The sequence below is a fragment of the Canis lupus genome, chromosome 24 (genome assembly GCF_003254725.2).
Source record: "Canis lupus dingo isolate Sandy chromosome 24, ASM325472v2, whole genome shotgun sequence".
In the NCBI taxonomy this organism is placed as follows: Eukaryota; Metazoa; Chordata; class Mammalia; order Carnivora; family Canidae; genus Canis; species Canis lupus.
Genome location: NC_064266.1, coordinates 21,869,558 through 21,897,491, shown reverse-complemented (window position 1 = coordinate 21,897,491; position 27,934 = coordinate 21,869,558). Strand labels below are relative to the sequence as shown.

The 27,934-nt window shown below is 57.3% G+C and overlaps 1 protein-coding gene across 10 annotated transcripts in view; it reads left to right on the top strand.

Annotated features, from left to right (window-relative positions):
* Positions 1–27,934, top strand: part of NOL4L (nucleolar protein 4 like) — a 130,580-nt gene that overhangs the window by 86,333 nt on the left and 16,313 nt on the right. For 7 of the 10 annotated variants that reach the window (XR_003145049.3, XM_025469685.3, XM_025469691.3 and 4 more), the window contains exon 5: positions 16,126–16,267. Coding sequence is in view for 9 of the 10 variants with exons in the window: in XM_025469685.3 (XP_025325470.1) it covers positions 16,126–16,267 (142 nt within the window). In the remaining variant the exon portion in view is untranslated. Of the gene's footprint in view, positions 1–7,758; positions 7,908–14,951; positions 14,974–15,251; positions 15,996–16,125; positions 16,268–27,934 lie in introns of those variants that run through there. The other 3 variants (XM_025469694.3, XM_025469693.3, XM_025469692.3) reach the window with 3 other exon arrangements.

The window sequence follows — 27,934 nt, the reverse complement described above, 5'->3', positions numbered from 1 at the left end:
TCCCAAGTGATGGAGCACTGAGTTCTTGCTGTGTGCGGAATGCTGCCAGGGACTCTGCCATGTAAGAGCTTGGCCTGGCCCTGAGAATCCTTGGTCCTGCTGGGGAAATGAGGTAGAAAGCAGGAAACAGGAAGTACCACAAGGGTGTTAGGTAACAGAAGAGTAACAGAGACCTGCCACAGGAGCCGGCCAGGTGGTAAGATTGGCACTCTGGGTTCAGACAGGTCCAGATTTGGCCAGGGCGGAGGGTGTCTTCATTGACGGCCTAACGCATCTTTCTCCCTAGCGAACACCCATGTGTTCTTCAATGCCCAACTGAAATGTCACCTCTTCAGTGGAGCTCTCCAGAATCCACTAGGTCCCTGTCACATGCACTAAATACTTTCTTCCCAGCAGGTCCCACAACTGTCAAGTACAGACCTAACATACATCTTGTGAACTAAAACCCTGTGGTCATTTATTCAATCTCTCCTGCTGACCTGCAGGCTCCCCAAGTGTTTCTGTATTGTTCATTGCTGGATCACCCATACTTACCATGGTGCCTGGCAAATGGTAGGGAGTCTATACATATATGTGGAAAAACATGTGCCTGAAAGCATGCATGATCAAAGGAATGGAGGGGGTCACACATGGGTGACTGGGGCACAGAAGATGATGAGTCTAAAGCAGAGGTTCACCATTGGGAACAGAAGGTGAGTCTAAAGCAGAGAACACCATTGGGCTCGAACACCAGCCCAGGGAGCTGCAACTTGATTCTGTGAGCAGCTGGGAGCCACTGAAGGTTTTTGAGTAGGAGAGTGAAATGAACAGAGATTAATGGATGATGCTTTAAAGCAACACATCACTGAAAAGGAGATTGACAAAATTGTAATTTTTACCTATTGTGGTTGTTAGGAAAGGATATTTCAACAAGTCAGGCTCTTTCAGTTCTATCCATATTGGGAAATTTATCTAAACAGAGAAGGAATGAGGAAGCAGTATCAGACACTTTCTCCTAGATTTCAGCAAAGGTGTCAAACCGACTATGAGGTTGCAGCCAGCTGTGTAAAAATCAGCAAACACAAAGAATAAATGGTTAAGCCAAGCTACTACCCAACACACAGATCACGTATTTTGAATTCAGGCATTGGTGCTTTCATCCATGTTCCTCTTTCCTGCTGAGATGCCCTACCTACTTGCCACCTGTCACATTCCTCCTGCCTTCTTTGGTTCAGAGTAGATGTCACCTCTTCCACGAACCGCCCACCCCACCCCAAGCCCTTCCTTTCTCCATGATTGTCTGCACCTAGAACACCTCTCTGCCATGGCCTGAGTTTAATTGGACAGTTCATGGAGGGTAGAGGTGAGTTAGCCCTACCAGATATTAAAATATATTCTAGAGCTATAATATTGGGACAGGAATGGATCAATACAACAAAAGAGACAATTCTAAAAATAATGGAAAATCAGCATGCTATAACGTTGGTCTTTCTATTTTTTCTTTAAAGATTTTATTTATTTATTCATGAGAGACACACAGAGAGAGGCAGAGACACAAGCGGAGAGAGAAGCAGGCTCCCCATGGGGAGCCTGATTCGGGACTTCATCCTAGGACCCCAGGATCATGACCTGAGCAGAAGGCAGATACTTAACCACTGAGCCACTCAGTTGTCCCAGCATTGGTCTTTCTAATCCATGGATAAAGATGAATTATATAAAAGATGGCATGGGGGGCACCTAAGTGGCTCAGTCATTTGAGTGATGGAGTCTTGGTTTCCCCTCGGGGCATGATCTCAGGGGTTGTGGGATTAAGGTTCTGTGTATGGCCTTGAAAAATTCTCTCCCCTGCCCCTCCCGCACGCACTTGTGCGCACACACTCTCTTTCTCTCTAAAAAAAAAAAAAAAAAAAAGATAAATCCTTAAAAATAAATTTTAAAAAAAGATGGTATTAGGACAATTTGGAAAGCCATTTAAAAAAATACAAGTTAGGGGATCCCTGGGTGGCTCAGCGGTTTAGTGCCTGCCTTTGGCCCAGGGCACAATCCTGGAGTCCCGGGATTGAGTCCCATGTCAGGCTCCCAGCATGGAGCCTGCTTCTCCCTCCTCCTGTGTCTCTGCCTCTCTCTCTCACTCTCTCTGTCTATCATAAATAAGTAAATAAATAAATCTTAAAACAAATTTTTAAAATACAAATTATATTTTTACCTCACTACTTATATGGAGGTAAATTACAGACTAAATACAGATTTGGGGTACCTGGCTGGCTCAGTCAGTAGAGCACATGACTCTTGATCTCAGGATCCTGAGTTCAAGCCCCGCATTGGGCATAGGGCTTACTTAAAAAGAGAGAGAGGGCAGCCCCGGTGGCTCAGCGGTTTAGTGCTGCCTGTAGCCCAGGGCGTGATCCTGGAGACCCTGGATCGAGTCCCACATCAGGCTCTCTGTAAGATGCCTGCTTCTCCCTCTGCCTGTGTCTCTGCCTCTCTCTCTCTCTCTGTCTCTATGAATAAATAAATAAATTAAAAAAAAAGAGATTTAAGTACAATGAAGGTATAAATGCTCTACAAGAAAATATGGGCAAATTATTTTTATAATCTTTGAGTGGAATAAAACCTTTGTTTTGACCTGAAACCCTTCAGCCCTAACAACAACAACAAAAAAAATTGAAGGTATAAAAATGTAAAATTTCCATATGGCAAAAAAACCCATCATAAATAAAATAAAAATTAGACACAAAAGTCTTTTTTGTTGAAAAAAAATTTGCAAAATATATGACAAAAGATTAAATTTCCTTCACAAAAAAAAAAAAAAAAAGACCGCCAACTCAAACAAGGAAATGGGCAAAGAATATGAACAGGTTGTTCTAACAAATGCAAGTGACCAATACATGCACAATACACATAACTATAATGCTCACACTCCCACATGAAGAGAGGCAAAGGAAAATAAGAGATACCAATTTGCACCTCTTAGATTGGCAAAGACAGAAGAAATTGCTAATACTAGGCATTGGTGAGCCTGTCATAAAACGGGAACTGCCCCACATTGCTGGTGGCTGAGTAAAGTGGTACAGGACTTGTGGAGGGGGATGGCCATCACTGTGAAAATCCAGAATCCTGATGATGATGATAAAAGTTGCCATTTACCAAGTACTCCCCCAGGGGAAGAGATCAAACTGCATTTTATGACCTGACCTCAGAAGTCATACACTCTCATTTCCACAATACATCATTGCTTCCACAGCCCTATTTATTCATCATGACAGGGGACTAGGGTGGGTACCAGGAGGTGGGGATCACATGGAGACATCTTAGAGGCTGGCTGCCACAGTGTCCAATTTCAAAGGAGAACTTTTAAATGTTTTTGGAGAGAGAGCAAGAGTGTGCACGCCCAAGCAGAGCGGCTGGGTGGGAAGGGCAGAGGGAGAGAGAATTTCAAGCTGACTCCATGCTCAGAGCAGAGCCTGATGTAGGGCTGGATCTCACCACCCTGAGATCATGACCTGAACCAAAATCAAGAGTTGGATGCTCAACCCACTGAGCCACCCAGGCGCTCCTCAAAGGAGAACTTTCGATGTTAAATACTACATTAAGTACACTATCTTATTATCCACTTTGGAGATCAGGAAACTGAGGCTTTGAGAGATTTAAGTGTGGTGCCTGAGATCACTTGTCTAGTGTCAGAGTCAGAATTTGAACCAGTCCCGTATGGCTGGACCCTATTCGACTTCCTCACTGGTCTCCCTGCTGCCACTCTCACTTCCTTATAATCTCATCCCCTCTGGTCTAAAAACATAATGCAGATTGCATCATTTCCTCACTGTTAGAATAAAATCCATACACCTTACAGTGGTGTATGTGGCCCTGCATGATTGTCCCTGAATACTCTCTCACCATTCCCCACCCCCACCCCAGCCCATCTTGCACTGGCCACACTGGTCACCTTTCTGTTCCTCAGACATGCCAAATCCCTTCCCACCTCAGGGCCTTGGCACCAGCTCTTCCCTCTGCCTGGAAGACTGAACCCTCAGGTCTTCACCTAGTTGTCACCTTCAGCCACCCTGGGGTCAGGGTAAACATTGTCTTATTCCTGAGCTGGGGGCCTTCCCTGACTACTCAGCCCAGAACTAATGCTTGTCTCCACCCTCAAGCCCTGTCTCTAGCACCCACTTCCTTCCTGAGCCTCTCTACCTCATCTCCATCTTACTCCTTGTTTCCAGGATCCAACCAAGATTTGAACTTTGCATTCAGTTGTTATTTCTTTTTAGTTTCAAGACTTGGAAAAGCCAAATTAATAACAATGACTCTTTTGGAGAGTCAGGACAGTTGTGTTGTGGAGGGTCTCTCTGGATTTCTTGTCTGATCGTCTCTTCATGATCTGACACAGGTTAGGCATTTGGGGGGAGAACACAACATGGGTGGTTATTGCATCTCCTCCTGAGGTGGGCACATTATGTCAGGTGGCCCCATTTTGGGGGCTATTGAACTTGATCACATGGTTGGAGGGTATCTGCCAGTCTCTCCACTGCACAGGTACCTGTTCCCTTCCGCCATTAGGAACTTATAGGGGCCAATGGGTTTTTTAATGCTTTGAGATGCTTGAACAGAATCCCCTCTGATCAGACTAAGATCCGGGTATTCCTAATCATAACAAACCCCTGGCTCCTGAGGCCAGGTTCTCATTTGTGGAGTAGGCTCACTTCATACGGAAATCTGCCTGGAGAGGTTTGCTGCTTAAGACACTATAGAGCGAGTGCTCTGCCAGTTGTCCGTTTTCAAAAACACCCACTGTTTGCAAAGTCTGACGTGAAGGGGACATGAAGGCAGTACTGCCCCCTTAAGCATATGGGAGCAGCCTTCCCTGCCATGATCTCCCACCAGACTGGGGCCAAAGAAGGGACACATCACTGGGAGAATTAGTGATCAAGAAACTAGGTCATGCCATTCCTTGTTGGGACCCGTGCTATGGCCACTTTAAGGATGGAGGGAGTTGTCCAAAGGCACAAGGACACTGAAAGCACCCGGCACAAGGTTACTGAGGAGTGGCAGCTCCTGCAGGAATGAGGATCCGGGAGATTTCTGCGGGCTCCAGCACACAGGAAAACTCACCTAATTTCCGTTGCTGCTCAAGGGCCAGGTTTCTCTAGGGCTCCCAACTGCTTTCTGTGGGTTGAGTGGGGCTGAGGCTGTTTTATCTCAGGGATGGTAAATGAGTTCACATTTCATGCCTAGAGAAAATCACTGTTCTGCTCTCCTGGGCAGTACTGGCTCTCTTTTATTAGTCAGGGAAGAGCTGGGTTATCTGGGTTCAATTCCACCTTTGAACTGCAGTTGGATTTGGCTTTATATTTCAAGCCCAGATGTCCACCACTGCTGTGAGATAGTGACTCAGGCCAGGAGAAGTCAAAGGTCTCTAGAAATGTGGTGGGAAGAGATGGGAAATCCGGGGCCTGAATTATCTCCTTTTCAGAGTGAGGAAGGGCATTTCCCCATGTTGGAAACGCCCAAGTTTCCCTGGATGAACTTAAGAGTCCCGGCCTCTAATTAAAATTCTAAAAGTCATCGTTGGGCACCAGTACGTGTGGATGTGGACATGGGTGCTGCAGCCTCCAAACCATCCCCCACCACGAAGGATGAGAAGTAAAGATGTATTAGAGAAACCCGGAAGGGTGCTTTGTTTTGAAAACATTCGATTTCACCGAGAAAAGGTGCTAATGAATAACGTGCGTAGACCCTCTTTTAAAAAGACAGTGTAAGTTCTATATGGACTGAAAAACCTTTTGAGTGCGTGGAAGGAGGTCTGCTCTGCGTGCCTTTAATTTGATGTGTTGCCATCTTTTTATTTTCCTAATGGGCGAAGACTGAGCTCTCTGACCCTGTGGTGGTGCACTTCCAACTCACACCTGTAGAGGGAGCCTTGTCTACCTCGGATTGTTCACAATGCAAAGCTTTCAGTGAAAGAAAGAAAAAGGCTTTTAGAGAAAAAAAGTTGGAGGGTTAAAGGCAGTCTGTTTCAAAATTGCAAACAATCGAGATGGCTGTCTTGGCTTTTTTTTTTTTTTTCTTCTTTGCTGGTTCCACTGTGAATGAGTTGTAGCGTAAAGTCGGGAGAAATTGCCCTTCTTTTTCGGATGCGACTAGAGGGACCAGGAAGGAGGTGGGATCGTTGTTGGTATTTTTGTTTTGTTTTGTTTGACCATTTGCTCACAGAATTCCACGAGGGCAGCTCCTCCCCGCTGTTAGAGCCCAAGCTTTTTCTGAAGGCTGATCCGTTGTCGCGGAGGTGGTGAATCTGAGGAGGGGGGGCATCTGCCCTTGACCCGTCTTCTCTGTTGGGGTCTAACTGTGCTGTTTGGGGGCGAGCGAGTTGTGTTCTAGGCGGAGTCTGGGCTGGCTTGCAGGTCCGGGGTCCGCCACCCCCCACCCCGCGGCGCCCCGCGCGGTCTTCTGCACCCCGGGCGGACGAGGTCTGTGCGTGCGGAGGACGGCGGCCCCGAGCCGCATGGGTCTTCCCTTTCGCCGACGCTGGGGCTCCGCGGACCGCACGCACCCAGGTCTGGGATGGAGCGGCATTCTTGGTGTCATCCTATTACTTTACAACTGGAGCTCGCGCGCCGCGAGGAGCCGGTACCCCGTGGTCTAGAGGAGCACAATGACCGGCGGGCGGAGAGGGGGGTGGCGGGGAGGGCGCCGAGAGAGTCCGCGGCGAGCGCTCGCGATCGCTGAAATGTTTGGTCGGACAGGTGGACGCATCCCGGAGTCCCCGGCGCCCGCCGGGGCGGAGGACGGGGAGCGAGGGAGGGTGTAAACTAAGTGGTGGGCAAGAGACAAAGGAAGAGTGCAGAGAGGCGAGATGGTACGGAATGTGGGGAGGGGGAGGGGAACGGGGGGGCCGAGGGTGGGCAGCGCGCCGAGGGGCCCGAGCTTGAACTTGATCAAGGAAAGGGGGGCCCCGAGATGGGGGTGGGGGGGCGGCAGAGAGCTGGCCACGTGCCTGGCTTTCCCAGACCGGGGTCTCGCGGAGACCGCCCGGGGACCCAGCAGCCCCGCCCAGCGACGACCCGCGTCCCCGGGGAACCAGGAGACGCGAGGGGGTCCGGGGCTGCCCGAAGGCCCCAGGGCGCCGAGAGTTCCTAATGGTGACTGAGTCACTTTCTTTGGGCCAAGTCTCTTCTCTCCCGGCCAGAACGCGGAGAGCCCGCGGGCCGGGTGCCCCCCCAGCCCCCCCTCCCCCCAGCCCCGAAGACTGCGGCCTCCAGGAGCGAGGAGCGAGGAGCGAGGAGCGGGGAGCGAGGGGCGGGCCCAGACCCCACCGCCTCCTTTCCTGAGCTCAGCCCCGGGCAAGAATCTTCCTCCCAGCGCTTCCCCCTTAAGAGCGCTCTCCCCCCGGAGCGCACGGCGGCGCGTCCAGCGCGCCCTCATCCCTCCCCCACTACCTGGCCCGGCACCCCCTCCCTCTTCCCACCTCCTCTCCCCCTCCCGCCCCCCGGCCTCTCCCTCCTTTCTCCTCTCTCTGGGTGCCTCCTTTTCCTCCCTCTCCCCCTCCCCCCGTGCCCACTCCTCCCTCCACCTCCTCCTCCCGCTGCTCCTCCCACTCCCCCAGCGTGCGCCCTCCCTGCGCTCCCCTCCCCCCGGCCCCCGCCCCGTGCCCGGTCCCGCCCCCCCCGCCTCCCCGTGCCCGGTGCCCCCCTCCCCCTTCCTCCTCCCGGCCGCGGCGCCGCCGCCGCTGCCGCCGCTCGCCTGGGCCCTCCCCCTGGCCACCCCCGCCCCCGGGCCGGGCAGTGACGCGCCGCGGCGGTGCCAGCCCCTCTCCCCGGGCGGCCGCGGCGGCGGCAGCAGCAGCAGCTGGAGCTGGAGGGCTGTCACCGCCGCCCGCCCCGCTCACTCGCCGAGCCCCACCGCCCGTCTCCGCCTCGCCTCCCGCCCAGGTACGGAGTCCGGCCCGGATCCCCGCGATCGGGCCGTTTCCGGGCCCCGGCCGCCGCCCCCCTCCTGCCGCCGGCCGTTGAGCTGCGGTTAGGGGGGTGGGGGGCCGGGGGTTCCGGGGAGGGGGACGCGGGGGAGCTTCCTGCGCCGGGGCTGGGGAGGGGGGCGCGGGGAAGCGGCTGCGCCCTGGGCGGAGTGGGCTGGGGCGGGGGGCGGGTGAGTGTAAGCGAGGGGGCTGCTGGCAGAGGAGGTGCGCTCTGGGGGCTGCAGGGTGCCCGCGAGGTGTGCGGGGCCGCGAGTGCGGGGGGCCGCGGGGCGCACCCCACTCCCGGGCCGCGCGCGCCGCCGGTCCTGGGGGGCGGTGATTGTGTGCGCCGCGCCGCGGTATTGTGCGGCGGCCACACGGCTTGCGGCGGGCTCGGCACCGCGTCCCGGGGAGGAAGGCGCTCGGCCGCGGCGGGGGGCGGGCTCGGGTGGCCGCCGCCGCCGCCGCCGCCGCCGCCGCGAGAGGGGAAGTGGACTGTGTTTGGGGATCTGAGCACGGGAAGCGTTGAGTGGCTGGGAGGGGCGCCGTGCCTGGGCGCGGGGAGTTGAGCCGAGGTTTGCAGAGTTGAGCCCACTTCGGCAGGCGCCTGCCCCTCCCCGGAGGGGACCGGGTGCCCTTGTCAGGTGTGGCGTCGGGGCGGAAGCGGGGGGCGTCGGCAGCCCGGGCGCGGGGGCCGCGGGCCGGAGGGAGGGCGCGCGTCCGGGTTAAGTTGGCTTCACACCTCGGCCGGCCGCTCTCGGCCCTCTCCACCTAGGCCTCCGGGGCCGCACACTTTCTCGCGGGGCAGGGTGGGGGTGTGCCGTCCACATTTTTTATTGCGGCTGCTCGAGTTCAGAAGTGACCTGCACCCCCACCACTCCCACCTGGAGGAGCATTCGCCGGAGTCCGGTCGCCCCTACGCCCCTACTGGGCCAGCTTCCTGGGGGAAGTTCTCCTTAAGCCTGGCTAATTAGCATTATTCCTGGAGAAAGGTTAAGGTTAGACCGTCCTTCTCCTTACCAGGAGGCCCACCCCCCTCTTCCCCATTCCCGTCTCCCTTCCCCCTCCCCAAGAGCACAAAAGCACAAAAAGAAAGTGTGAAGAGGCGCAGATCAATGGAGAAGCCACAAACCCATTAATTCAAATGGAACCTTTTTTCCCCCCTCTAAAACATTGATTTTTCTTTCTGTCTGCTCTGAGGGGAGATTAATAACCTCCTGATTTCACCTGAAATGGTGTTTGGACTCTGTGATTTCCTCCTCTTTCTGAGAAGGATTGTGGCTTGAAATAGATTCTCCCTTGAGATAAAGCCCTACTTATCCCAGAATCAGCTGGAAACCCCAGCCTGGGGCCCCCAGCCTACCAGGTGGGGCTCTCACGGCTCCTCTGGGGAGTACCATCTGTGTGACAGGAGTAGGGGTGCCAGCTTGACCCCCGCTTCTGGGATGTAGGTTAGTCTGGGGGAAAGACCCACATATGGCCCAGTCCCTGTGGTAGGTTAGTCCTTCCTTAGTAAATTACCCCTTCATTGGAAAACCATTAGGGCCCAAATGTGCCTTTAAATAATATCAAGCTCCTGTCTAATCCCAGTTCAAGCTGGGCTTGTTATAAGACAGCACCTCCTCCCACACCCACCCTACCACCGCTGGGCGACAGGACCCCATTCAGCAACTTCCCGCAGCAGAGCAGGAGCAGAGCACCCCAGAACTTTCCTTCCAGCTAAGGAGGCGGATGGGGGTGGGGGGACCGTCTATGGCCTCAGCCACCCTGAGCTCCTGTGGAGCTGGGCCACCCCACGGAGTTGCTCAAGAACTTTTTTGTCTCGTCTGGGTCCTTTTCTTGGAAGGAAACTCCCGCAGGGGATTAGCTCAGAGTGGTTCCTCTCTAGCCCTCCTTTTGGCTGGAAGAGCCCTGTCTGCTGCAGCTCATCTCTCTGGCCACCCTCTTAAAGAGACCCCTGTTAATGCCAGGGCCTGGGGTGTCAGTGAGGCCCTCGTGGTGAGGACTGCTGGGAAAACAGCCAGTTGCCTTTGCCTAGGAAACAAAAGCCCGTTTTACACTAGTAGGAAGGTGTTGAAAATGCTCCCTCCCCAGCGCTCAGGCGTTGGCGAAGGCAAGGACAACAGAGCATCCCCATATATATGTGTGCTTCTGACAGACCCCGTGTGTGTAGAGAGAACACCTAAAAGGTGGTAGGTGATTGGCTGTCTCAGCTCTCCTCACTTCACATTTCCCAGAAGGGCTTGTATGACTTATGGCTAGTGAGCAGAGGAGGTGTGTTAGCAGGAAGGAGCGGAATTGTGCGGGGAGTGTCCTTGGGTGGCCAGGTGGGCTTGGAGTGTAGCATGAAGCGGCTGCCTTGGGACCCCACAGCTCCCAGGTGCTGAGGCTCAGACCACCCTAAGATTTCATTTGTGCAATCCCTTCACTACAGGGATTTGAACCCTTGTTGCTTTAAATCCTGGGGGTTTTTTGTCTTCCATTAATAAGCCATCTGATGAGCTGAAGTGGTTAAGTTGGGGTCAAATGCGGTTCAGTACCTTCTTGGCATGCTTAGAAGGCTGTGTGTGTAGCGCTCGCTGACATGGAGACAAGGCGCAGAATTGCCTGTCCTGAAGAATTTCCAGGGCCTGGAAGGAGCCTGCAGGTGTTCCAGAAGGAGGTGCTCACTTTCAGTATCTTGCTTGCCTGCCTCCTTGGGGTAGAGCTAGTGCTGGGGCAACTGTCCCAACCTGGTGATCTTTCTGGCAAGAGCTTCAGCCTCTCATCAAACAGACCACAGGGGTGAGACAGAAGGGGTCTGTCTCCTGCCTGGCCCAGAACCACCTCTAGCACATCCCTGCCCTTCCCCACCCCCGCTTCTCTGAAACACACACCCAGGGCTCCTGGTCAGGGCTTATGGCTTACAATTGCACTAAATTCTCAGCAAATCCTCCTCCTTTTTTTTTTTTTTTCTTCTCAAAGCAAGTGGTAGAGATAGAGTTACAGCTCAGAGGAAAGGCCTGGAAAATGTTGTGGGAGGCACGCCCCAGGATCCCTGTCCTGGAGGATGCAAATGGCTCAACTTCAGAGGCACCAGGAACCTAGTTCCCAAGAAATTGACCCCAGTTGTAAAATAATCAGGTTACTGATAGCACCTGCTCCTAGTTACCCGCCATGGATACAGGCGCGTTTCCACCATTTCCCCTCTGCTCTCCCATTTTCTCCTCCTCCTAGGCTGGGCAGTGGTTGGTGCTCGTTTGCCTGCAGAGGCGGAAGGGCCACGGAACCTGGGTGGAGAGAAACTGAACCTGCCCATGAATTTTGGACTGAAGATAAGAGCAGGGAGGGTTTTAGTCGGTTCCTCTCCTTCTGTCCAGAGTCAGGGCTTCCAGCCTGGGGTGTGTCCCAGAGGTCAGCTAGGTGCTTGCCCACCCGCTCCCCATACATTCTTGAGTTCTCTCTTGGGGAAGGCAGTTGTCACTGTCCCCTGGAGACCCACAGTGGCTCAGGCCCTTTGGTGCTCAGTGATGGACTTTCATCAACAGGTGGCAAGTTTGTAGGCTTCCAGGTGTCTGAGAGCAGAGGTAAGAGGGGCAACCGTCTGGTCACTCATGTGGGGCCTGAGGAGAGAGGGCCCAGAAGTACTCTTTGTATATATACTCTTTGGTTTTCTAATGCAAAATCCGTTGAAGTGTGTTTACAGAAAGAGAGAAATTAGTAGAACAGATTCCCTTGCAAGCCCAGAAGGGAAAAGCCAGAGGTGCCTGACTCGTGAGCTCTGGGAGCCAGGGAGAGCACCCTAGGTCAGTGCACAGACCCTGCCACTCACAGACCCACGCCTCCTGCCTCCTGCCACTCCCTCCGGACTTGAGCTTGTTCCCAGCTCTGCACGGTCGCTGATGGGCTGGGAGCTGTGCATGCTGCTAATTGCCTGTGTAATTAGCCCGCTCCTGGAGCCCTGGCTCTGAGCAAGTGGGTGAAGTTTCAGTCTGTCCTCTGCCGATGGGGGCTGTGCTGTCGCACCGGGTCGCAGGGGCATCTGGGAAGGCTACTCTCCCCCAGACAACCCTGAAAGTAGAGTTGTGGCAGCCCTGTCAGTTTGACCAGGACTTACTCATTTGCTGTTTTTAAGTCAGGTTTATGGCACTGGATTCCTCATTTAAAAAAAAAAAAAAAGGCTGTAGCAGCAGTGTCAAAATGTTAAACAGAAGCACCGCCTTCCAAGCTAGGATCCGCCTTCCAAGGTAGGATCCGTGGAGCAGAGCCTGGGGGCATCCATGGGAAACGTGCGACGGGGTCCACAGCCCCTGTCTCTCGGCTCTTAGAGGCAGGTCAGAATTTTTCGCCGGTGTGTCTCCCTAGATAACAAGGTCCTAGGAGAGAAGAGCTTGTAGTCATCTGCATCCCTAGAGCAATACGAGCACATAGTAGATGCTCAGTAAATGTGTGTCGCCTCATTGCAGAGAGCGCATGTGGGAGTGTGTGTAAATATAGCTTGTCTCCCGCCAGTTTCCTCTGGGTCTCCTCCTGAGACGCTCTGTCGTTCCAGAGTCTGGTTCTCCCAGTTGAAGGGAGGAGGTGCCGTGAGCCAGCTCCATGGTGTGGTGGCACTGTGATGTGGGCTCTGGGGGCAGACTGCCAGGGTTCAGAGCCCAGCTCTGCTACTTGCTGTGGTGCCCTTGGGCAGTTGGGGCAGGTCTCCGAGGGGCAGGTACCAGATCCTGAGATAGGCCTGACATGGGGGCCTGCCCTTTTTTTTTTTTTTTTTAAGGCCATTGTGAGGAAATCTGAAACTGTTGCCCCGAAGCCCCCTATGTGCGGGCACTGGATGTTCTTCATTATCGGGTGATTGCAAAGTCAATGTGAAATGTAGCTCGCCTCTTCCTAATTAGACTTGTCGGGGCAGGGAAGGGCGGAGGGGGTCATTTTGGTGGACAGTTAAGCGATCTGAGTCAGAGAAACCCTAGGCTCTGTGTGGGGTGGCTGGCAGCCGCAGCAGGGAGACATTGCAGGGCGGCTCGCTGCCACCGGCCTGCCAGCCAGGATCCAGGTCTCATTGGTCGCTATTCAAGAACTGTGTGCAGTGGGACCTAGTGCTTAATTGTCAGACTTGGGCCACATCCTCATTAAACACCGGTGTCCTGCCAGGCACTCAAGCCAGCTTGCGGTGTCTCACGGGCCTCATGGGGGGTCCAGGAAACCTCCGGCCTCTTCCCCACCATCGGAAGGACTTGCAATTTTCCAGGGAAAGATGGGGTGCAGTCCCCCAGTTCATTGACATGGCCCAGCTGAGGGGTTTGTGCCTAACTGCAGGGGCTCCTGATAGAGGCCGGCCGGCAGCTGGTAGAGCTGGAGCCGGTGGGCGAGACGGTTGGAACTCGGGTTGTGGAGTGCCACGGTAGGGTGGCTATTCCCGGTGAGGGGCAGCCCGACTCGGCAGGCAGGCAGGACAGTGTGTCTGGGCCCTGAGGATCCTACGCCTCTGGCGCCGATTGTAAGCTCGTGACCTTGGACAAACACCTCAACCCCTCAGAGCCTCAGTTTCTCTTCCATGGAGTGGGGCTGGTAACTCGCCCTAGCTGGTGGGCCTGTGGGGAAGATGAAATGAGAGGAGCCGAGAGGAGCTTTTGGCACTAATGGACTTTGGCGGTCGTTAGTGTTTGCAGCTTGGTGGAGTGAGGGCAGAGGGTGGGCACCTTGAGTGCTGCACCCAGCGGTGCCATCTTCTCCTTGCTCCTCGGTGAGAACCCCGTGTGTCCAGTGGGGCAGTCCATCAGCCTTTCTCCGGGCTGCAGACCGCCCCGCCCAGGGTTGTGTGGGCCTCGACAGGGGACACTCTCATGTGGCTCTGCTGCCCCTGGCCTACGTCTCTGGCCACAGTGGCCTCGGCTGCTCCTCAGACCCACTGGCATATGCTGATGCCCGGAAGGCTCCCCGAGTAGCCCGCCCCCCCCCCCCCCCCCCCCCCCCCCCCCCCCCGCCCCATGGCCACCTCCTTCACTTATTCCAGGCTTCCGCTCAGGTGTTTCCTAACGGTGAGGCCCTCCCTGGCCCCGGACAGACGCAGCCCTGCAGGCCCGGCTCTCCTGCTTACTCCACTGTGTTCTGGAGCCCTCCTCACCTGGTCGGTCTGTGTTTTTCTGCTAATTTTCTATCTCCTCCCCAGCGGGACAGTGAATGCCAGGAGGGCCGGGACTCGACTCTGTCTCACCCACTGCAGAATTTACCAACACCTAAGAAAGGTGCTTGGCACATAGTAGGTGTTTAGTAAATACAAGCTGTTGAATGGATGCAGGAAGCGCGCTGAGTAGGTGGTGCTTCCAGATGCTAATAGATTCACTCTGTTAAATCCCAAGCGTTTCAACAACACCCAGGAGCCAGGAGAGGGCCTCCCTGCCTCAGGTCAGACCCAGAGCACAGTGTGTCCTATGCAGCCAGGAAAGAGCAAGGGGCTTGAGCAAGGGTGCCCCCGTTCCTGGCTCCTGGAGCCTGGATGGTCTGTCGTTTCCAAGGGTCCCCTCTCCTCCCCGCCTCCCCTCCCACTCTTAGGTCCCATCCTGGAAGCACAGGGGAGAGTTTTGTTGTCCCTTTGTACAGAGGGAGACTTTTGAACATGTGTGTTCCTCCAGGTATGAGAACATAGTCTGAGTGAGTGTGAGTGAGTGTGTTTGCGCCCCAGGGAGACTGGGTGGATGTGCCTGTGTATAAGGAGCAGGGCAGCCTGTGGGAGGGAGGCAGAGTGTGAGCATGAGGGTGGAGGGGTGGGGGGGAGGGGGAGAGGGCACAAGAGGACACCTGGTCTCTGACCCTTGAGGCTCGGGGTTGGCCTCCTGGGGACCCCAGAGCTGGGCAGAGCTGGCGTGGTGGCCCAGCTCCATGGTCCAGATCCAGCCGCAGAGGGTACACACTCGCTGCACAGAAGCTGTAAATTCCAGGAAACTCCCTGCCAGCCCAGTGTGGTGGGGGAGGGGTGGAGGAGAATCCACACTGGTTCCCTAGCACTTGGAGAACAGATGTGTCTGCCTCAGGGACAGCCTCCGAAGAAAGTTCTTCGAACCAAAGTGTGTTTGCTCAGTATAAAAGAGTCGTCTGTGAGGGGGCCCTGGAGGGGAGGCTTTTTGGAGGGAGGGAGTTGTGGGGGGGGGTTCCGCCAGAGGTCCTTACTGGGAGCCCACAGATGCCATTGTATCTTGCTAGAGGGGAGAGGGGAGAGGGGAGGGGGCAAAGCCAGCCCCGGGGTGTGGGAGCTGCTGGGTCATCTTTCTTGCATTTTACAGCCAGCTCCCAAACACAGTTGCTTGCAGCTCCTGAAAGAGGCCGGGCCAAGTAGGAGGTGGGGTCCCTTCCCGCTGCCCCCGAGGGCTGGATTGAAGGGGCCCCGCCCTGGGGGTTCCCAGATGACTGGCTAGGGGCTCCCTGAAGCCAGCCAGGGGAGAGGAGGCAGGCGTGGTCCTCTCCGGCAGGCCCTCCGGCTGTTTGGAAGGCCCTGGCGGGCCCCCCAGGCCCTTGAGCCAAACCCCCTTCGCGGTCTGATTCGAACCCTCCTCGCCTGCCCCACCCCCTTCCTTCTCTGCACTTCTGGGGCTGGCCTTTTCAGCCCTGGAAGCTGCCCAAGAGCATATCTTTGAAGCACAGCAAAGGTTAGGAAGGAGGAAGACAGAAATGTCCTCTGAGCTGGGGGAGTGGGAGAAAGGAATTCCATGCATGCTCCACAGGAGCCCGAGTTGGGGCGGCACGCTTTGTGGGGGCCAGGCTTTGTGGGGGCCGTCAGGCCAGCCTCAGCAGCGCTGCTAGGTCTCGCTCCCCACTTCTGGCCAACAGAGAGGGCCCCCATGTACAGTGAGCTCCCTTACCAGGGCTGTGGGCCGGGAGTGGGGAGTGGGGCCCTTGTTTACGGCGCTTGTCTCAACCTTGGTCACAAGGGTCAGAGCCAGGCCCTGCTATCCGCCCTGACAGGATGCAAGACCTCATAATTGTCTTCAATTACAGACCACACCGGCCCTCAGCCCTGGCTTCCGACAGGAACCAGAGCCCGAGCCACTTCCATGGGGCACAAGGAGAGCAACCTAGCCCCTGCTGCAAGGTGTGGGGGCTCCCTGTGGCCTCCAGGCACGACCTGAGGCACACGGGCCCTGGGGCTCCCCAGCGATGCCGCTTTGGGGCCACAGAGAGCCTGTCCCTGCTGAACCCCCTCCTTCTTTGTCTCCGACCAGGATGAGACTTCTGTGAGCAGTGAAGATTTTGATATGAACGACTCCACATGGATGTCAGCTGACCCACACCTGGCCTCCAGCCTGAGTCCCAGCCAAGACGAGAGGATGCGGAGCCCTCAGAACCTCCACAGCCAAGAGGACGGTGAGTGTCCTGTGGTGGCCAGCGGGGGAGGGACGGGGACTCTAGGGGTGGCCCCGGCCCCTGGCTCCAGGGAGAAGACATCCTCCTGAAGGTAAATGGATAGAGCTCTCGGGGGCTGGCAGCCTGATGGGGTGTCGTGTCTGTCCATTTGCCCTGATGCTTGCGAAGTTACCATAGTTCAGGTCAGGTCTGGGCTATGTGGAGGTCTGGATGTGGAACAATCCAGCTGCCCAACGCTGGAAGCAAGAGTCGGGCTTCTGTAGCTCCACATGAGGCTGTAGGACAGGGTCCCTGCCTGTCACCTGTGAAACAGCAGGCAGTGCACTTGTCCCCTGTGTGTCCCTAGCCTCTTAGGATGAGAAGTACCCTGGCCCCCCACCGCCCTCTTGGACCAGCCAGGCAGCCTCCTCTGGCCTCCCTCACAACAGATGCTTTCTTCTGGGGATGGGAGAGTCAGAGTCAGAAGTCGGACCCCAGGGGGTCCACTGGGTAGCCTGTGTGCAGCCCTCAGGGGGCCGGGGCCTATGTCCGGCACACGAGTGGTTGCGGGTGTGGGGCGGCCCCAGGGTCACTGGCTCTGGGGGGCTCAGTCTGGCTTCCGGGGGAGGTGACGACTTGGAGTAGGGGCCGAGCCTCAGAGATCTGGGGTGTAGAGCCTGCAATTAGGAGGGGTCAAAGGTCGGGGCCTGGAATGCGGGGAAGTGCCTGGTTAAAAAGGGGTGTAATGTTAACTCTGTGAAACGGGTTAGCCTTGCAGAGTAAATAAGGGGTAGGAGCTTGCAGTTTGGGTCAAAGTTCGTCTCCATGGCAGAACCCGAGCTTGCCTCCCCCGACTGCCCTCACAGGCCTGAATCCGGCTTTGTCTGGGAGGAGACCCAGCCTGTAGGCAGCTGGAGATGCTGGGCCAGGGGCTGGGGTGCCCAGAGGGTGGTTTTGCCAGGACCAGTGTACAAGGCTGCCGGGAAAGAAGACTTTTGTGCCCTGACACCTTGTGAGGTCAGCACGACCCCCTCGGGCTGTGAGCCTCCCCAGCAGAGCTTCCCAGGCCAGTAGCACCTCCCGGGATTCCCACGGGGCAGGGGCAGTCACATGCTGCCAGGGGCTCTGGGGCTGGGACGTGCCCAGCAGCTGACCTCCCTCCGCATCCAAGCTGATCGAAGGCCACACCCAAAGGCCACACCAAGGGCCAAGCCAGGGAAGCTCAGCCAAGGGCGTAGGATTATACCTTCCCAAGAAAGATCCAGAACATTTTTTTAAAAACCTGAGTAGTTAGGGCTGAATGGAGGCCGTATTTCCTCAATTTATTCCTGACAAAGTCTTATGTTATTGTTGCTTAAAACCACCCTTTGGGAGTTTGATCTCTGTTGGAGACATTTCCTAAGGAGATTCAGTGCTTTGTGGAGGGTAGGGGGTTGTTTCTGTGAGGGTCACGGCTTCCTCAGCATCGGTTGCCCTGCTGCCTGGGGCTTGGTTGATCATGAAGATGAAGTGGAAAGAAGCAGAGACTGGTAAGGTTAGTACATCCTGCAGCCCGGTCCCCTGGAGGCTTCCTAGGGGAGCCTGCTTGGGGGTGATCATGCCTGTCCCCCTGCCCCTCGTGCCGCCCCAGGCCCCCCTGGTTGTGCGTCCTGGGGCTGAGGCAGGCTAGCCTGCTGACACTACCAGGGTGTTCATGAGGGCGGGCAGCCAGAGCTGGAGACAGGGAGGATGGTGTTGACTGTGATACTGTCAATTTAATTATTTAATCAGATGCTGTGTCTGGAGGCTGTGGGCTGGTGTGCTGGCCAGGGGCAAACCTAGACCCAGGGCAGGGGGTCACAGGCCTTGAGCAGGCCCTGCTGTCTGACCCTTCCGGTTCTAGATCTCTCAGTGACTACTGTGTTTCCCCAGAGCAGCAGGTTCCCATAGGATTTTGGCCGGGTCCAGACCTGGCCCATAGTCCTCACCCAGCCCTCCAGCCCCCACGGCGGCATGTCGCCAGCTCCCCTATCTGAAGGTGCTCACAGGGCAGACACAGGCTGAGATCCCGCTCCCACCAGTGAGGGGACTGCAGTGTCTTCTCATGTCCCCCATTGGTAACGAAGGGCTACGGTGGGGACAGGCCAAGCAGAGTCTCTGGTTGACCCTGTAACTCCGACCCGAATCTAGTCACAGCCCTCCATGGTGGCCTGCTGGGTGGTCTCTGGTTCCATTAGTCCTCCATGGAACTGGCAGATTGGAAAGATGAGGTCTAAAGCCCCCATTGTGAGTTCTGCAAGGCACAGACCATGTCAATCCTGCTCTCTGCTCTGTCCCCAGTGACTCCAGCTGTGTGCTTGGCACGTTACAGGGGCCTGCTGAATATTTGTTACTCGAATGAATAAAGAAACAAACATTTATCAAGACCCACCCCCGAGCACACCATCCACAGGGGATGTAGGTCCACCCTTTGTTGGGGACAAGTTGGGTTCTTTGTTCCTGAGGACCTCCCCAATGTGAGCATCCTTTAGCTAGAAAGTGTGAGGACTCCCAGGGCTGTGCCAGGGAGCATCCCACCCCTGCTGGCCAGTGATGCTGCCCAGAAGCATCTCAGGAAGCCAGGTATTTTGCACAGATTCACACCTGTTGGTGGATGTGTTGGAGCCTTCCTACTTCTCCATCCTCCTTCTTCCCACCTTCCTCCCCCTGCCCCCACTTTTCCAATTGTAACAAATGCAGATGAAGCCTGGCGGTCAGGACAGGTCCCAAGGCTGAGACCAGAAGTGAATTAGCTTTTTACCCCTGGGAGCTTGTCTCTGAGGTTTACCAGGAGTGGAGGTGTCCTTCCCCCCCCCCCACCAAGTCCACCACTGCCTGCAAGCATTCACCTCACAGATTTCTTTTCTGGGTGCTCTTCCTGGCTCCCTGGAATCACAGCAGCAGACGTCAGACTGGGGGGCACCAGCACTCCATGCTTCCTCACTGGGGCTGTAGACTTCAGAAGACATGGGAGATGAAGAAAAGAGTTTGGGTGATCCAACCAGACTCCAGAGGTGGTGCCAAGGCTGCCCTCCTCTTTCTGCCTTGGCAGGTGTTGGCTGTGTGTGAAGCTCCCCCAGAAGATGGGCAGGGGCGCCTGGGAGCCAGAGGAGCCTCCCCTCACACTCTCGGAGCCCTGGCTGCTTGGGGCCAGGGTGATCCAGGCTGTTCCTGCTGCTGCCCCTTGCTATGCATGGCCAGATCTTTTGCAGACCCACTGCTAAGCCCTAGCTGAGGCTTTGGGCTTTGAGTCTTAAATGGAGCTCTGTGCACATCATTGGTGCCTAGAAAAACACTTGGCCCAGGGACTGCCTTCTAGGGGTAGATAGAAGATGCCTGGGAGAAGCCAACAGTTGAGACTTTGTCCAGAGACGCTGTAGTCTAGCACTGACTTGGGACCAAATAGTATGTCAGCCTGTAATTATGCCCGGTCAGTGGGATGGTCTGTGTGATGTCCACCTCACCCCCAGATAGCATCAGCTCTCTGAAAGCGAGGACCCCAGTGCCTGGCACAGAGCAGGTGGGGGAAAATGTCCATCAAATGAGTGAATGAATCCGAAGGTGCACGAGCGCACACACACGGGCAAGGTGAGCCCGCAGGTGTCCCGACCTTCATGTGCAGGGCTGGGCCAGGGCCGGCTGAGCCGGGGAGCCACGCAAGGGCCCACTCCTTGATTTCCCCCCCGATGTGCTCCACCGGCCTCTTGCTCTGCGCCTTCCTGAACGGAAAATGTGAGGCCTGGCCTCCAGAAGGGATGCGAGGGGGTGGGGAGCGGACATTACTCACGTCCCCGGCAGACAGGAAGCCCGCGCCAGGGGCAGCAGAGGGTCCCGCTTCCCTCTTCCTGCGCTGTCGTCTTCCTGCGGGGCTGCGGGGGTGGAGATCACCGGGCAGGGGCCCTGGACTATCCCAGGGCCTTTCTGGGCCTCTCATTTGTGCCTCTGAGATGAGCCCACTCTTCCAGGCCTGGGACCCACCTGACTGCCGCCCCCCCTCCAGTGAAGTAGTGCCCTCACTTCCTGCCTGCTGCCTGCTGCGGATGGGATGGTCGGATGGGATGGTCGGATGGTCCAGGGGTTTGGAGCCTCCCCTCGGACGCCCATTACCCAAGGCATGCAGGGGCTCTTCATGGGTTTTGTCCTGTGAGTGTTGGGCCCTGTCATGGTAAGCAAGGTTGATAAGCCCCGTTCCTGCCTCTGAGGAATCAGGCACGAGAACATGGGGCCTCTGTGGGCTATAAGCCCCCTGGGGGCAGGCGTGCCTCCTCTGTTTCCTCTTGTTTCACAAGTATTATGTTGGTTGTAAGAAACTTAGAAAAAAATGGAGCAAAAAATACCAAATTACCAATGTTTGGGGCATATTTTTCTTAGTCTTTTCTGTGTATATAATAAAAGTCTTTGTTTTCTCAAAAAAAAAAAAAAAGGGGGCAGAGGGGTTGTGTAGTGTTGCAGCTACCCTTTTTATTCCTAATGTCATTTGCTTCTGTCAGTGATGTGGCAATTTTTAAAGATTGTCCAGTCATCCCAGTGACTGGAATCCCCGTTCCCGAGCCTGCCGTGCACTTGGAGCTATGACCGTGCCTTTCCTACAGGGAAGGGCAGGCCGGCTCCTGGGGGGAAGTGACCTGCCCAGACCACAAGTGACCACCGGGGTCTGGTTCTCTCTGGCTCTGGAGCCAGCTTTTGGGCCATTCGAGGGAAGGACACTGCATCCCTCTTACACATAATTACAGACCATGCTGCAGGTAGCATCTGTAGGGCCGAGGCCTGTACAGCCTGAGTGTCCTCTTCTGAGCTGTCCCCTCCCCACCACCCCGGGTCCGACCACGGAGTAGGTTCGCACAGACAGCCTTGGCCTTGGAGCGGCTAGTGCCGGAGAGGCTGGGAGAGGCTGGGAGCAGGCCCGGTCTGGTGTGGTGATGGAGGGAGGTAGAGGGGGCCTGAGGCCTGCCTGGGAGGCTCAGGTAGCGCGTCAGGTGGGGGCTGGGCAGGGAGAAGATGCTGAAAGGGCGGGCTGGGGATTTCCTGGGGCACGTGTCTCCAGAAGCTCCCTAGGACTCCAGGCTGCAAGCAGGAGAGAGGGGGCGGAGAGGGCTGCAGCCAGGAGGATGGAGAGACGTGGGGCCGCCTCTGTGGGCTGGGGCTCGGCTGGACAGGGCTCCCTGCAGGCAGGCCCCCCTGCAGGCTGGCCCTTGGCTCTGCCGCGGGTCTCCCGAGCTGGTTCTGGTCTCCCTGCAAGGTGGATGCAGTCGTTTGCTCTGAATTCCTGGCTTCTGCCTAACGCAGCCTGGGTGACTGTGACCATTAACCCTGGCTCTTGGTGAGAAGCCCAAGGCTTCCTGCCTGCCGGCTGCTGTGGCCTTGAGTAGGGCCCTCCACAGCCCAGAAATGCAGCCTGGGTGGCAGGGGCCGTCCCTCCTGATCTCACAGGCCTGGGCCCCTCCCCAGGTGCCTCCCCCTGTCCCTGCAGTGGGCAGGCCAGAGCCACACTGCCCTACCTCAGCTCGCTCCTTCCTCCTTGCTGTGGGGCCTGGGGCAGGTGGCTCCCCTCAGCGGACAGCGGGATGAGGCGGTGATGGCACTCAGCACACGCCTGGGACGGGAGGCCGGACGAATGGTGATGGGGCCATTTCCTCATTGGGGGCCAGCCTGGTGCAGGGAGACCTGTGCTGGAGGACCGGGCTCCAGGGCCCACTGCCAGTTGGCACATGCAGGCGACAGCTTCTCCTCTTCACTGCTCCCAGTTCTCCAGACACTCGTTGGTCCCCCACTTGGGCCCATCCTGTCTCTTTATCTGCTCAGGTCCCTCTGGCTCCCCTCTGCCCCGTGCCCCCTGTGTGGTCCTGACCACAGTTTCCTTACAACATCACACCTGTGTCCCTGGCCCCTGCTCACCACCCCTCCACCCCATCTTGCTTCTTTGGAGAGCACTGGAATGGGAGGGCGGACACTCATAACTTGTCCTGGCATCTCCTGAATTTGTGTCCCGTACCCCGCCCACACATGCCGGGGACCCTGAGTCCTCCAGGACCCTTCTTCAGGATCTGGCAAACTGTGTCCCAGGCTTCCACACGGGCCGGCAGCTAAGCTAAGTGAGTTTGTTCTGCTGGAGAACAAGGAGAAGGCTCCCGGGCAGCAGCTTGACTCCTGTGTCCCAGCCACTGTGCTGAGCATCAAGGATGCCACAGGCGTGTTCTTGGCGAGAGGTGGATGCTGCTTGTGCAAGGGGGGCCGGGGGCCGTACTGCTAATGAGGAAGGAGTGAGTAGGCGGTGGGACCCGGCCACTTGGGCTCCGTCACCAGCAGTACCCCCCAGCCTGGATACTCGGTGTTCTCTGTAGATGGCGCCCACCTTCCTGCAGGCCCGCTGCTGGACCCAGCACTCAAGGGTGGGCATCCAGCCTGCTCACTGTCACATCCGGGGGGAGGATTGTGGCCCCGACCCTGGTGTCCCGGGGATGGCTTCTAAGGGACTTTTCCTGCGGTGAGCTTTTAAACTGAGCATCCTGTCTTCCATACCTGTTGATCTTAGCCTTGTCCACCCCCCTGACCCTACTTGTCTAAGAATCTGGGTCTGGGCCTCATTCCCTGGCTACAGGTCATACTCCTTCCTTCCAGAGCAAGAGCTGTTTGTTCCTATTCAAGGCTCCAAACATCTTCACGGAATAATCCCCCTGCCCTCCCCTCCCCCAGGGAACAGAGAACTCGGGCCCAAGTCCTTCCGGTTATTGGCTGTGGGCCACCCTGGCAGTCCCAGGTCACAGGAAAGTGTCCATCATCAGCTGGGCTGCGGGCTGCACAGACAATGCTAGGCTGTCCTGGCCTCTGGCCACTGAGGGTAAGAGAGGCTGGGAGACAGCACCGAGAGATCCCTTTATCCCAGGAGCAGGCTGGGCCTGCACAGCCCTGGCCTTGTGCAGGCTGCCAGGGTCTTAGGCCCCCACATGCCTGGGGAGGACATCAGAGCAGGACAGGCTGCACAGCCTGAGGTGAGGCTCACCTGCTAAGAAAGGAAGAGAAAACCCCTAGACACACCTGGAACACCGGCCTGGGTCTGCTGGACAGTCAGGGAAGCCCGAGCCCTCCCGCTGCTCCTGCCTCTTGGTCTAGGATGCATTAGATCCCCGTTGCCTATTGGCCTTCTGTGGCGGCAGGCCCTGCTGTGCTGGAGAGGAAGCCCCCGGGGAGTGAAGGGTGGGGTGCATGCAGGAGAGACATTGCCACCCCTAGCCCGTCCAAGGATGGCTTTCCCAGGAACCAGGAAGTGACTGGAGCCATGTTGGCGTCATCACCCTGACCTAAGGACTGGGATGCAACGAACCCAGGCCAGCTTCCGGGAGGGCTGGTAGAGGAGCTGCCAGGGCCCTCAGACACCACATGCACACACGCAGGCTCCGGGGCAGGGCCCTGCCCCGTGAATCATTCACACATGGTCGCCTGAAGTGGTTCTGTTTGCTCTCAGAACACATGATTTGTTTTGGGGGGGAGGAGAGGGTACAGTGGGCATCTTGGCTAGAGCTTTGTACATTGAATTAGCATTGATTTCTCACGGCCTGTGCTTGACTTAGACAGTGGGGCCAGGGAGACGTCGGGCCTGGAAGACACAGACCCAGCCTGTCCATAGTGGGAGCATTTCCCCCGGGGCATATTTGACCAGTATGTGTTGGAGGAGTGACAGAGGTAGTGGCCGTTCCATAACAGAGATGCAAAATGGAGGCCTAGAGGAGAGAGGGCAGGCACTTTGGGGAGTCAGGGGCCCATCCAGGCTTTTCACTCACTCCGTGTGACACCAGTGACTTCCCTCAAGGAACCTCTGTTTCCTCCCTGAAGCCTGCTGCAGGGGCGGTTGTGCAAGTCAGGGACAGTGGATGTGCCCGGCGCCTGACACTCACTTAGTACCCACCCCACGGAAGGTGGCACCGTCCCCACTGCCCTGATGCCAGCCCTGCTCCAGCCACCTGCTCCCAAGACCCAAACTCATCCTTGGGCTGGACACCTCACGAGGGGCCAGAGCCCCCAGGGTTCCCACACTGAGAGAAATGATTTCGGTTTTAGGGGGAAATTAGGAAGTCCTAGGTCTGCACTGTCTGATACCGTAGCCATCGAGGGCTGTTGAAAAGGCTCTGCAAATTGAGGGTGCCTGTATGTGTAAATACACACTGAGTTTCAAAGACTTAGGAAAAAAGAATGTAAAATAGCTCCATTTTAGCACAGTATTGATTACTTGTTGAAATAAGATTTTGAATATACTGGGTTAAATAAAATAGATTATTAAAATGCATTCTCTCTGTTTCCTTTCACTTGTAACTGTGGCCACTAGGAAATGGGAAATTCCATGTCTGGCTGGCGTTCCGTTTCCAGAATGCTGCTCTGGGCTCGGAGCGCCCAGGTGTTGGTGCCTGCCCAAGGGCCCAGTCACCCGAGCCCGGGCGGGAAGGCGGGGCTGCGCAGCGGAGGTGCCCGTGGCCCTGGGCTGGTGGCCTTAGGAGCCGGGCGGGAGCGGGGGGCCTGCCGCTGGAAGCACAGGGTAGGCTGATGCTCCCGAGGGACGACTGGGTGGGCAGCCAGGGCCCGAACGCTGGACTGTGGGGCGGGCACCCAGCATGGCACCTCCTGCAGGATGGGGGGATCCCAGTGGTACTGCCTCCCCGGACTCCTCTGTGTCCCCCGTTTGACCCCGAGGCCCTCCCCCTTCCTTCCGGGAGGAAGAGCAGGGTAGCCTGCCAGGAGCCTGGTGCTCCTGGGAACTATGCATCATGTAAACACGGCCCGGGCCACTGGCCTTTGTCAGAGCAGGCGAGGACCGGCCCCGGTGAGGTGCACACCCAAATTCAGAGGCAGCCAGCGCCCCGACAGCGGCCGGGAGGAGGAAGGGCTGGCGGGGCTCCAGTGTGCCCTCCCCCCTCCTCCCCACCAGTCCGGCTCTTTTGTGTGTGAATTCTTGCTGCCCCCTCCGCTCCCTGCCCGCCGCCGCCGCAGTGACAGGGGCAGCGACGGAGGCAGCGACAGAAGCCCACGGAGGAGGGGGCGCGCCTCCGCAGCCGCACCCCTGGCCGCACTGCTGGGCCTGCTGGGCCGCCGTGGCCGTGTGCGCGGCCCGCGGTCCCGGGGATGGAGGATCTTCCCACCTCTCCCCGGGCCGCCTCGGGAGCCGGTGGGTCACCCACTGGGGGTGGGTCGCCCACTGGGAGAGGGTGCCGCTGGCCGTGGCCCCAGAGCTCGGTGTGGCGATTGGCGGCTCGCACAGAGCCGGGCTTGTGCGGGCTGCGGGGCGCTGGCGCCCACATAAGGGCATTGTTTGCCGAGGTAAAAGGGGTTTTTGTCTCCTTCTGGAGACGGGACAGAGGGAGGAACAATTTCCCCCATTCATCACTAATTCCCCCATTTGAATAGCAGCGCATTGCCCCACGTTAAATAGATGGGCATCGCAGTCCTTCCCCGCCCGAGGCGTTCCGGGCACAGGTGGTGGGCTCCGCGTCCTGCCCGGACCAGGCGTTGCCCCTCGCTGGAGCTGGGGAGGCCTGGTTTGGTGCAAATGTCCAGAAGGGGTGCGTTCCCCAGCTGCTTCTCTGTTGGCCGCTCAGCAGACCCTTTTCTCTGTCACTCGTACAATCACAGGTTGGGGGCAGTCTTGTCCTGCTGGCGTCGTCCTAGGCTCCGACAGCCTGGCCTCGGGTCGGGGCCCGTCCTGGAGGGGCCTCCCGGCACAGTGGCACAGACGGGGATGGCACGGGGACAAGGGGGTCACGCCCAGCCGGGTCAGGGCGGGTTCGGCCCTGTGGCCGGAGGCCTGCACCCCTGGAAGGCCCAGCTCCTGCACCCCGTGCGCCGGGGCCCTGCTGCCCATGGGGCCAGCTGGGTTCTTTCACAGGGTCATAAAGTGTCCGAGCCCAAGAGGGCGTCAGCGGCAACTCCCTGGCCTGCAGATAAGAGGAGCCAAGGAGACGGCTGTGCCCAAGGTCGGTTGGGAGACAGTGAGGCCCCACACCTGCTCACCCCCCTCCCCCTCCGCCGGTCTCTTTTGGGAATGGGGCATGAGTTGGAGTACCTAAATCTCCTTTAAATCACACTTTTTTGGAGGGAGTGGGGAGGAGGGAAAAATTCAGAGTGGACCAGAACCTCAGCCTGGGGTGCTGACACAGCTCTCTCTTCTTTCCCTGAAAGGCGCTGCGGGGGCCGGGACTGCCACCAGCCCCTCCTGTGAGCACCAGCCCCCTCAGGACTGAACTGGGGGGACAGCCCAGGGCTTCACAGTGAGAACACAGCCTGGCTCGGGCTCTGGTCGCTCGGCTCCTCCCAGAGGGAGGGTTGCAGATCACTCAGAGACCAAACCGGCCTCCGCCTAGCTTCAGTAGTAGGGAAATGACTGGCTCCCATACCAGAAAGCCTAGGTCCTTTGGCTTTAGGCACAGATGGATTTAGGGGGGATTTGTCCAAGCCAGCCATTCAGTCCTGCCGGATGGGCTCAGTAGCCCTGAGCCCCGGGACTGACTTTCATGGGTCCAGCTTGGTCAGATTCCCACTGATCACTGGGATACTGGGATGAGCTGTGCTGACTGGCCGGGCGTGGGGCAGGTGCTCATCCTGGAAGACTTAGCGTGCCCTCACCAGAGGGAGGAGTTTGGTTTCTGGAGATGCAGGAATGATCTGGTCCCACCCTATAGAGCCCTGCTAACCCTGGGTCTGCAGGGCTGGGCACAGGCCATAGACAGAGTATGTGAGGTGATTAAGATGCTCTGGAAAAAAGTAGGTAAAGGGGTCAGCATGTCAGAGTTGGGCAGGGAGGTCTTACTGAGAAGGTGACCTTGAAGCAAATCCCCGGAGAGGAGGGAGAGCTGGGGACAGAGTGTCCTAAGCGGGAATAGCAGGCTGGAGTGGGGTGCAGCGAGGGGGCTGCCTCTGGGGGAAGTCTGGTTCCTCCTTAGGGGTTTAAATTCACTCCCTGCAGCTGCCACTGCCTTCGGGGCGGTGGGGGTGTGTGGCATGGACAGACACGTACCACCCGCCAGCCCCCCAGCAGCACCTTTCCCCCCACCGCCCCAGGGTCAGGGGGCCTTGGCCCCAGGGCCCTCTCAGCTTAGCTTCCTCCTGAAGGCTTGTTCCTCCCTTTGCTCCCATCCTCCTCATCCCTTCTTCCCTCAGAGGGCCTCCTCGTCCTTGGGATGAGAACTGGAGATGGGGCCCTGCAGTCAGGGCTGGCGGGCTGAGGCGCAGGGACCAAGGGCCAGAAAGCTCACGGCTCTCTTTGGAGCCCTGTCTCTGCTAGAACCCTTATGTTTGGGTTTTTACTTGCCAGAGGATGAGCCCCCAGGACAGTGACCACCCCTGTCTTTTCACTGCTCTCTTCCCGGTGTCCTGCACGGGCCTGACCCCAAGGAAGGGACACGGGTGGGCACGGCCTCTTCCAGGCACTGCCCTCTCCCCTGCCCTCACTGTGGCCGCCTCAGATTTCAGGGAGGCCCGTGTGTGTGGGAAGTAGGTGCGCGGTGATGTGAGGGGGGAGGCGGGTGGAGAGAACCAGCTTGTCGTTTGGTGCCTGCTCTCTCTACCAGGTATTGTCTATACCATACAAGTTCTATTTTGTGGACACGGAACCCCTTTGGAAAGGAAACTGGGGCTCCGGGAGGTCAAGTGGCATCTTCAGGGTTGCCCAGCCATGTCCACCCCAGT